The sequence below is a fragment of the Fulmarus glacialis genome, unplaced genomic scaffold (assembly GCF_000690835.1).
Source record: "Fulmarus glacialis isolate BGI_N327 unplaced genomic scaffold, ASM69083v1 scaffold13338, whole genome shotgun sequence".
NCBI lineage: Eukaryota > Metazoa > Chordata > Aves > Procellariiformes > Procellariidae > Fulmarus > Fulmarus glacialis.
The window spans coordinates 1-10,704 of record NW_009227647.1 but is presented as its reverse complement, the minus strand read 5'-3'; the positions used below and the strand labels follow the sequence as shown (position 1 = coordinate 10,704).

Here is a 10,704-nt window from a genome sequence, read left to right as displayed (position 1 = left end):
GAGAAAGATTTAAATAGCTTTGGCTGCACTTTTGAAAAGCAGTACTTAGCTTCTGTAGATGATCCAGTTTATCTTCCAATTGACCCCTTCTCCCTTCAGTAAAATACGATTTAACCCACTTGATTCATTGCTGACAAATGGGGAAAAAGCCTGTTTAGTTTTCCCAAATTTCTGGGTGAGAGACCAAGCAGGAGTCATTAACAGACTCCTATAACCTTAATTCAGCCTTGCTGCTAATCAAAGCCTGGCAAAAGGTTTGCAAAGGCTTTTCTGCTCTGCCATGAGGGCCGCTTTCTGGAGGGGACAGTTCCGGAGGGAATTACGAATTGACTTGGACTCTCAACTCTTCTTGAATGTGGCAGATTCCCGTCTGCACTTGCTAACAAGTATGGATTTCAGCTGTTGTAAATCCTACATGAAAGCTATTGAGCATAAAATATATTCTAGACAGCACGCTCGTCAGTGAGAGCAGCAAGATGCTATAGCAACTTCATAATGACAAAGTTCGTTTATTTTTAACAGTATCCTCAGAGCTCTGAAGCAAAACCTCAGAGCTCAGTAAAGCTCACTCACTCCAGAATGGTTCAAAATACTAAGTGGCTTGTGTGTTTACTTCTGGCTCGTGGTTGCATTTCCTTGTTCAACAGCGAATATCATAGTCACAGCTTCTTCCTACCTGAGAGTTTTGAATCTTTGTGTTCCTCCCACTTCTCTCTTTCTCGCTGTCATGTCACATGCCCCTGGCACTCCTCTCGTTGTTGAGCTCTTTCATGACAACTAGCTGTCTGCTCTCATCTCTTTGACCAGACTGGTTCTTCTCCTGATGGACCTTTGCTGGTGTTAGTGGATAATTGCATTCTTTAGCCTTTGAGATCTAAATAAACAACCTCTCATAGTTCCTCACAGCCATGCCTGATGACAGGTCTCTTATCTCCTGATAAAACCACTTTGCCTGGAGTACTTGCAATGCTCCTCCTTCACTGCTTCTGCTGTTCATGGGAGACACTATTCTCACGCTGTGCTCTAAGGTCTTTCCTTGTTACTCAATCCCTGGCTATTAAAAAATACATATAGCGGGTCACTTCATGCATGCAAAATTAGCTTCCATATGCTCCCTTCCACTGGGCCACCTTTCTAATGATTTTTTGTCTAAATTAAGTTGTAAGGTTCTTCAAGATCACATCCTCTTTTAATCTCGTAATGTTCTCTATTATGATTCTTGTAAAAAGAGATCTGGTTTTGACTGCTTACAATGGGATCACCCATTTTACTCTCTTAACACTTCCTTCTTAACTGAGAATTGTGGGATTTTCGAGGGCATAGGTCTTTGATCTTTGAGTAAGTTTGATTTGTAAATATAATTTTCTTAAATAGCAGATTTAGATTTTAACTTCCACATTTATTTCTTCCATTGTTTAAAACTGTAGCAGGTTTTCAGGACCGAAGTTCTTTTTTTTCCTCCCGAAGAACTTCATAAGCACCTGGAGTTTTGATTTTATGTAATGTAATGGGTTTTACCTTAGGTAATTTCATTTTCAATATTTTATCTTTACATATAAAACATGGTTAATATTAAAGAGAAGTAAAATTGTAGTGCTGCCTGGTATGCATAATTTATATCACCTGTTCTTCTGTTTATTTCACAGTCTATTTTTTACTACAGTGTTCAGTTTCTGCCTTCAGGCAGAGTGTTAGTACAAGTCTAATCTCTGTAGTTTCTGCTATGAAACTTAGACATCTTTAAAGGCTCTTGAACTTCTTTTCATTGATTGTTGTCTTTCTGCATTTTTACTATTGCTAAAAGCAAACAAAAGCTTATTCAAAATGGTACCTAACTTAGCAAATCCGTAAGAAAAACACCATTTTCTTAAATTCTTTTGAAAGTAGATAAAAATTAGAGGTTTGAAAAGCACTGTTCAGATTTAACTTAGCAAGCAACCCTGTCAGGATTATCCATGCCTAATAAGATCTGAATAGAAGGGAACATTCTGTCTTGTTCCATTTGTATGTTTAGTTTTGTTTCTTACTGGTATGTCCTCCCATTGCTGGCTCTTCACAAGTTCATAAGAAGGTTCTGTTAAATCAAATTTCGGAACAGGGAAACCAGGAATGGCATTGTGCAGATGGAAGCCGAATGTCACCAGCCAGCTGTTAACATCTGAAAGAGAATTATTAAAGGAAAAGAGAAAAATATTACAATTGTTCTATATTTTGCAATCATACCATTTTTACATGGAATAGTTTTTGGCATAGTTGATTTCCTTTTGTAACATGAAAATTATTCAACAGTTTTTGTTTTGATATAGATGGATTTAGATTTGTATTACAGCTAGAACAGCAAGCCTATGCAGTAAACTTGAAGTTCTAAACTTACAAAAACCCTTCTGTTCTATGTAAGAATTGCACTATGCTCGTTTGAAAGGCATTGCAGGTTTCAGCAATTCTGAAGGCCTCAGTGACTTCCAGAACAACTACAGGAGCACAATTAAAGTGAGATTTCCTCCTAATATAACCTAAGCTAATTGGGATTTTATGGTCAGGCTGAACACGCTCTATGTCACACCTTCATCATCAATACTTTAAAACAAAGCAAAAAAGTACTGCAAAGCACATCCTGTCCTTTTGTTATGTATGTATTATTGTAACATATACGTAAATTCAAACTACCTCTGAAATAACACCTACACAGTCAATTACCTTTTAAATGATTTGGCAAATATTTTATGTTGATTCAAGAGAAATCTCCCCCTCTTCAAGATGAAGTTGGACCGATGAAATTAAAAGCTAATGAAATGTATTACAGTTGCATCAGTAAGCAGACTAAGGATACTAAATCAGCATTAGATAACATTATTTATGATACATTTTATCTTCTGTTAAAAATAAATAAATTAGGGATGCCAACAATTAATTAGTTAACAATTGTTGGGCAAGAATGGGTGCTCTGCCTTGTTTCTGTCTTTCTACTCTATCTTTCACAAATACTAAGCTTGCAGAAGTTGGCAGAGTGCACCTTACCAAGTCTAGTAGTTTTCATTTAAGAAAATTCCAAATAAGTGGAACAAGGAACCAAATTTTTCCAAATGTTAAAAGAATAAAAAATATTTACCTTAAAATAACTTCTAACCGTTCCAGATAAATGATACGCCTCATGAGGCTCTGCATCTAAAACTGCCAGTCAGCCAAATTACTCATTGTAATGATAACCTTATATGAACAGTGTGTGTCTATGTATTCCATACATCAAAGATGTTAAGAAAAGAACTAAAATTATATTTTGAGGGCAATTTTTGAACTAAGTGCATCATTTTCAATGCCACAAAGAATCTGATTGCAACTGCATCCCCTACAGCACATGCTGCTAAAAGAGGACAGATTCAAAGGGCTGTTATTATCCTTGCTCCCAGGCAGCCTGTTAGCAACCCTGTTAATAGCTGCTATGTGTTAAATTAACGCAAACCCACTTGATTCCCAGGATGCTTTTCTGAGTGAGTAAGTGAGGCTGAGCCCCTCCTGTAGTCCTGGCACTGTGTAAAATATTTTAGAATATTTACATTTATTCAAGTATGAAAATTCAAATGTATCTGAGCAATGCATTTTTCAGAAACTTCTGGTGATGTGCAATCAGATTTTTCTGTATGTAGAACAATGGAAACCGCTACACATCACTAACTCTAGACCCACAAAAAGAATATAGGTTCCCTAAGAACTCAGTTATACAAGAAGCGGCATGTTAGCAGCTTTTTGTTGTCAAAAGAGAAATTCACACTCCTTTTCCCTACTCCTGGCTGTGTACTCATTACTTTGTGCTGGCCCTGGAGCTTACTGGACTTCTCTTTCTTAGCCAAATTACATTAGTAGCCTTGCAAAAACCTACCCTGGAAAATATCAACCAACTTCCAGTGAATATTTGCTGCTATGTTAATGAGTTAAATTGGTCACAGAAAGACCCTGCCTGCCCTTGCTACCTTACAGTCTCACTCCCTCTTGTTTTTGGTCTTTTTGGTCTGTGAATATGCACTTTTTACTGCTCAGTAGCCCAGAGCCATGAAGGAGCCTGACTCTAATCCACAGGTAAGGAGATTCTCATGAACGGTCTTGAGGGGTTCTTACTCTTGTACTTGCTCAAGGAGTCTGGTTTTTTCATTATAAGAGCATTGGGTAATGCGTAACAGTATTGGAAGGAGAATCTAGGGCTCCTCTTTCCTCTCCCAATGCACTGAGATCTCTAGCTGAGGCACCTTTTGTTACAGTTCAGTCAGTGGGAGAGGAAGAGATGTATTCCACTGGAACTTCAAAATGTACTTTAGAAAACCCAACCCCTCTGTATACTGAGATGCTCTGAATTATCTTCTTGGGTCAACAGTCCAATATTAAAGCACCATAAAGACTGTGTAGGGCACAAGGTTTAGGTTTAGCTACCTAAACCTGAAAGCTAATAAAGGCCTGTGGATCTTAATCTCTTATGCAGGTACCTAAATCAATGCCTAAAGCTAGATGAGATATTTTCAAGATCTCCCATTTGCTATTTCACTGTTTCTGATAAGCGTGTTTGCTGTAATTATTCTCATTGTTAAGTGCTTAATGCTTCCTCATAAAGAGCTTTTCCAAATAGGACATATTTAAGTACTTCACCAAAATTGTGAATTGCAGTCTAAACTGGATGTCTATAGGTCCAGCACCTCCAAGCTAACATCACTTTGTTGATCTGGTTCTAAATGCCAAGTACATTTCTGAACAATTATCTTCCCTGAGAGTTTCTTTACTAACCTTCCCCAGACGCTATCGTCAAACTATAACCCAGATATTGATTCCAGATTATGAGAAGACACAGAAAGGCAAATTTTTGAGCAAGTGGGAGACAGTCTTGCAATTAAGTAACCTTTTACCTGTGATATAATCCTTCACATCATGTATTTTACTGGCTGGGTTGTTATTTCTAAACATGTACAAATTAAAAGGAGCTGGATCCTTCCCAATTCTCTTCCAGATTTCAATATCAGGTGTTGTCCACCGGCCTGCCAGTATGTCATAATCTCTTTCTCCGAAGTGGACTAGCTTGGTCAGTGGGTCGTATAAGCCTCCGTGGAATCCTATTACCAGCTGGAAGTCAAGGTTAGAGTCGAAATAGATCTCCCCATAAGCAGTGTATTGAATTTGTTTAAGCATGAGACCATTGCTACTGAAAACAGCCAGTGGTGTTCCCGTATTGTCTGATGCAATGTAAAACTCGTCTCCGCTGCTAATTTCCATGGCAAAAAGGTGTCCTTGCAGATCATAGTAAAGAGATGTGATTTCAGAACTTGAGTGGTTATATACATGAGTTATCCTGGTTGGGTAAGTAAGGTCTGCATAAAAAAACTGGAGATGCTGTCCAAGGCTAGTTTTACTGGAAACTCGTCGTCCAAGTCCATCATAACGGTAAATCACCGTCCACCCACTGCCTTTGCTATAAACTCGAGTAAGAAGGCCCTTGGAACTGTATTCAAAGATTTCAGTACCCCTCTGACGCAGAAATCCATCTTCATCTAATCGGTACTGAACATCACCTAGTCGAGTTATTCTGTCTCTCAGATCATAGCGAAGTGGCGTCAAACGGGCACTGCTACTGGGGTTGAGCAAGTGGAGATTGCCATTCAGGTCATAGTTGTATCGCCACATTATTTTTTCATTCAGATAAACTGTCTGGAGCTGACCATCTACATCATATTCATAAGCATATTTTGTGGTGTTGGCAAATGGCCCGATCTTAATTTCTCTTTTTGTCACTCGTCCCATGTTATCATACTGAATTGTAATCCAATACATTAATGAGCGAAATATTTCATATTGAATTTCCTTGATGCGGCCATGTGCATCAAAATGTTTTGTGTAGGTCATTACAGCTGTCGAAATGATCTGGTTAATATCATAATATATAACTCCAAATTTTCCAAATTGTTCAACTTTGCCAGAGATATCATCAAACTGGTAGAGATCAATAGGCAATGGGGTTTCATTGATGACACCTTGCATGCTAGTCACTCTGAAGCTATTGTCATAGCTGTAGTCAAATCGGGCATTTACCATTCCGTCTTCGCTAAAGCGGAAAATCTGTCTGTCAATCAATGGGCCAATTTGCCTGTATCTAATGGTGCATATAAAACCATCACTTTGGAGGTTTACTGTTTTTAGGACTCCTGCTGTCTCATCATAAGTAAAACTAACTCTTGTACTATCATATAAAATTTCTGAGAGCTTGGTCTGCCGTCTGTACTTGAATAATACTCTTCGGCTTGTCCCCAGGAAAGCAGTTTGAAGGAGCTGCCCTTCTTCATTGTAGTCCATTATAACAGAAGCATTACTTTCCGGGGGGTTGTATATATTCCGGTAATAGCCAATGGAGCGGATAGTCTGCATGGTATGACGAGCAACACTGGGCATTGTGACAGCAGAAAGCCGATCCAACAAATCATATTCGAAGATATACTGCCGTTGGCTATGAAGCAGAAGAACCATTGACTGAAAATTAAGAACAGATTTTTACCATGTGACAAATGGTGGAGTACTCCCCCCCCCCGCCCCATATTCTGATACTATTTCTTCACAAAAATGTGACATTCCCACTTGAGAAAATTATCTCCTCTTTAATTGAGTTATCCTTGACCTTACATGTTGTTAACATCTCCCTGCCTAACTTACTTGGATGCTTAATTGTAAGGGGTTCTGTAATTAGTAGTTCCACATTCATAATTTGCTACTTGTTATGACTGTATCACTCTTTTATCAAGCGCTCACAGCTAAACAGCAGATTGTCAATGGATTCAGATAAGTCATGTTTAATATGGGAAGAAGTAAAACTGTCTTAGAGCCATTAACTCACGAGGAGAACAACATATGGGAGATACAATTTCTTCCCTACAATTAGAGATTATTTTGAAGAACTTGAATAGCCTGAGATCCCTGAATACTGTGGTTTTCTTCTGTAAGCTTTTAAGACATAGGCAAAACAATTGTTTGATTATTTCTATCAAAAGGAGCTACTCGGAATTATTCTGACACTTTTCTGTTGTGTGGCTATTATATATCATAGGTCTTGATTAAATTATGTCTGCAATGACTAGTAAAGAGTATTTGCTGAGTGACAGCTTCAATAGAAATATATTTAAACACCAGAAAGAAATGGATTCTCTTTTTGCATAGCAGGCATGAGATCTCGGGGGATTTTCACAGATATTTCTAGGGAGAGAGCTATCATTCAGCAATCGTATATAATGAAGATTCCTGATCTTTTGCCTATCTTTTATTTTGATGCTACAACACATAGCAAGTACAAATTTACAGCTATAACTATTTAGAAACAAGAGCTTTTCTTGGTAGTGAAAAAAAACAACAGTGAAGAATTTACAAACAAATTATTTTCAACTGAATTACACTGCAGAGGTCTAGTCCCTGTACATTATTTTGAGTGTTAAGATAAAAGGTAAATACAGATGCTTCTTGTTAGTCTGTGGCCTAAATAATTTAAAAAGACATCAATTCCTAGCAATTAGCTACAGCGTGATTACATATCTATTGTATAAAACATTTCCTTAGGAATCACATGTTGATACTTAGAATAATTGAAATGTGCTTCTACTACCTGTTTTTGCTTTGTATGCAGCAGTCAGATGCTTCAGAATTTCAGCACATTCAAAGCATTTTTTAAAACCTGAGTGTTCTTTACCTTTTCCAAATATGTGTAACTCCAAGTTTTCCCATCAGCAAACACTCTAGACACTATCCTTCCCTGTCCATCATACTCTATTTTTTCACTAGTCGTCCCTCGCTGTATGCTGCCTATTTGACCTGTGGATGAATAGGTAACATTGACAGCCATCAGCTTGCTGCTCGGTAGCCACAGGGTGGGGTGCCCTGACGTGTCGTAGGCAATCCTCAGCAGAAATTTACGGTGGTCATCGTAGATCTTTTCTGTCTTTGTGGTTCGATCAAAGTCAACTGAAAGGAGGTTTCTGCCATTAACCTTTTTAAAGCAAAGAAAATGACACAATAAATCATGCTGTTCAAACCTAGCCACTTACTATTTTCACAAAGCCAGCTATTCTTTAAATACCATTTACAGTGATTGATTTGCTGTGTGCGTAAATTATTTTAGCAACTTCTTGATAAAAATGTAAGGCACTACATTAGCATCTACTTTAGAAGGTCTCATTGTATGAAGAGATGGCCCAGAATTTGTTGCAATGTGTTCTTTCTTGATGCTTAGTCAACTGTTAAGAAAATACTGAAAGATGTGCACTGAAAACTTCTATAATAAATGGGGCCATTTCAGCGAACAAACTACTTCTTTTGTAGGCAGTCCAAAGTATATCTGCAAATTATTGTCAAAACATATTCCTAGCAACTGCTTGTCCAGTTCATAACAATCACGCTAAGAAAGAACTGAATCCTAATCCTCCACAGCAAGTATTTTTCAAAATGGTAAATACAAAATTAAGATCTTCAAAAGCACGTTAAATCTTCAAATTAAGATTAAACACTTTTTAGAACATAGGCTTTCTGCTTCTAGATCAAATGGAAGTTTAACTCAGTATACCATCCACAGCTGCAATATGTTTATGACGCTGAAATCCTTAGTAGGAGATTGTCTTGCGCCGAGTTAACTGACCACTTAAAGCCATAAATGACTGAACCACTGAAAACCAGTTATAAATGCTTTGAAGTTTATAACTGTTTTAATTTGAAATTAAAGCCTTAGCCTAGATATATTTATGTTGAAAACTGTATTATTTATATATGTAAACTACAGTGGTGGATAGTGATTTCTATGTAATACTTTTTACATTGAAGTCCCCCCCCCCTTTAGTATTCTAATTATCCTAACTTTCAGTTTCATTGAATCAGCTCTCATTTTTGTGAGATTTTTTGTGATTTTCCATGAAAGGAAAATGTCTGGTTTTCTTTTCCCACACTGGTATCTTTGCAATTCTCCATTCCCCCTCTGCATTGAACTGTTTTTTAGCGTTCTCAAACAGGCCTCTAGGATTTCTGTGTTCATCTGTAAACCATTTCTGTATCTGCTGTGTCCTTTTAAAGTTATTCAAGATGAGGGTGAAACACTGATAACTAAGATTTTTCAACACTGTATTTTGCTAACATATGGGAAGTAGGGGACAAATGGACATATAGCTATGTATATTGAGATTTTTTTTAAAGTTCCTTTTCAAGTACTTAATGCATACGTTACAAAGAGGTGAAGAAAGATGGCTAAATAACGTTCAGAAAAGAACAAGAAAACAGATATCCTGACCAAAGAAATGACTGGAGGATCTTTGCATTTCTGGGCTGCATGTTCAAAAATCCATATATCATGGACGTTGGTACTTACTTATACCCTGAGGCTGATAAGCTTCTAAAAGATCAATATAAATTAGATCCTTTATTATTGGCATAAAAAGTATTAAAGTGCTGGTGATGGGTCATAGGCAAGTATGAAAAAAAAATCCTACAAATGCTCAGTTTTGCTTATATCGGTTGGTCTGCCTGTCAATCATCTACGTTAGCTTTCTCTTTTTCAATATGAAATCACTGGCATGAGAACAATCTGCACTATCAATTTCAGAACAAAAATAATGTTTTCATGTAAATCTTCTAAATAAGAAACACAAAGTCTAGCAGATGGAGAATAGCTACTTTATATATTTAATGAGCCATCAAATGTTATTTAAATATACTTTGAAAAATTAATGCTACAAGACTGATTCTAGATGTAGGTTAAACTTAACTATGAAGCATTCCCATTCACTTCCTTTTTGTTGTTTTTTTTTTACTTTTTTCATTTTCAGGTAGCTTTTGTTTAAATTTTCCAACATTTAATATTCAATTGTTTACCTAAATTAAGTCTTAAATCTTGTTTATCTCTGGCTTTTATTTTCCAGCCTCTCCCACACATGCCTGCACTCATCTCTGCATCTCCCTGCCTGTTTTGCTTCTCTGATTTTTTTCCCCCCCTCCCTTTCTCTCCATCTTCCCTTCCTTATTTTACATTTAATTATGATTTTTATTAATTTTCTTGTCTACCTCTCCGGCTTAGACACTGAAGTGAGAATGGGCACTTCTGACTTGGCAAAGAGGAAAGGGTGGTTTTATGGTTAAGGCAGATGTCCAAGCAATTGTGGTTAATTTCTTGGCTAAGCACATCCTTCCGGTGTAAATTGCAGCAAAGTACTTAATCTGGCTGTCTCACTGCCTTATCTGCTAAATGGGATAATAACGTCCCTTAACTTCTCACTTTCCATCTGTCTGGTCTGTGTATGGGCAGGATAGGAGGGCAAAGAAAGGAAGTGCCTCTTTCTCCAGCCAGATTCATGCTTCCAGATTCTGCTGACAGAGCTCTTGCTTTCAGACATACGAGCTTTTGCTGAAATTTTGGCTGCGCTTGCATAATCTCGTAATACAGATGGCAATTATAACAACAACAAATTTTGGTGATATAGCTTCTTTCATTGGACAGTATGGGGCTGGAATAACGTATGTCAGCTGAAGTACTGCCTTCAATTGAAGCATCTCCTAACAACAGCTCTGCTACCAAAACACTTTCACAGCAAAACTTGAATGTTTTTATTGTGCCTAAGACAGTCACACTCGAAATATATTTAAAGCGTCTGGGTTTCATTATGATAAAAATATGTGGTGGGCCAGGTGCCCAGCAAGCCACTCTATCAC

General features: G+C 37.4%; 1 protein-coding gene across 1 annotated transcript in view; it reads right to left on the bottom strand.

Annotated features, from left to right (window-relative positions):
- Nucleotides 1-8,018, bottom strand: part of LOC104080730 (teneurin-3) — a 10,967-nt gene extending 2,949 nt beyond the window's left edge. Inside the window, exons 1-3 of the mRNA XM_009583222.1 lie at nt 7,706-8,018; nt 4,890-6,501; nt 2,028-2,158 (exon numbers count right to left, since the gene is read on the bottom strand). Of these exons, the coding sequence (XP_009581517.1) occupies nt 2,028-2,158; nt 4,890-6,501; nt 7,706-7,858 (1,896 nt within the window). The 5' untranslated portion in view covers nt 7,859-8,018. The remainder of the gene's footprint in view (nt 1-2,027; nt 2,159-4,889; nt 6,502-7,705) is intronic.
- Between the last annotated feature and the right edge of the window lie 2,686 nt (nt 8,019-10,704).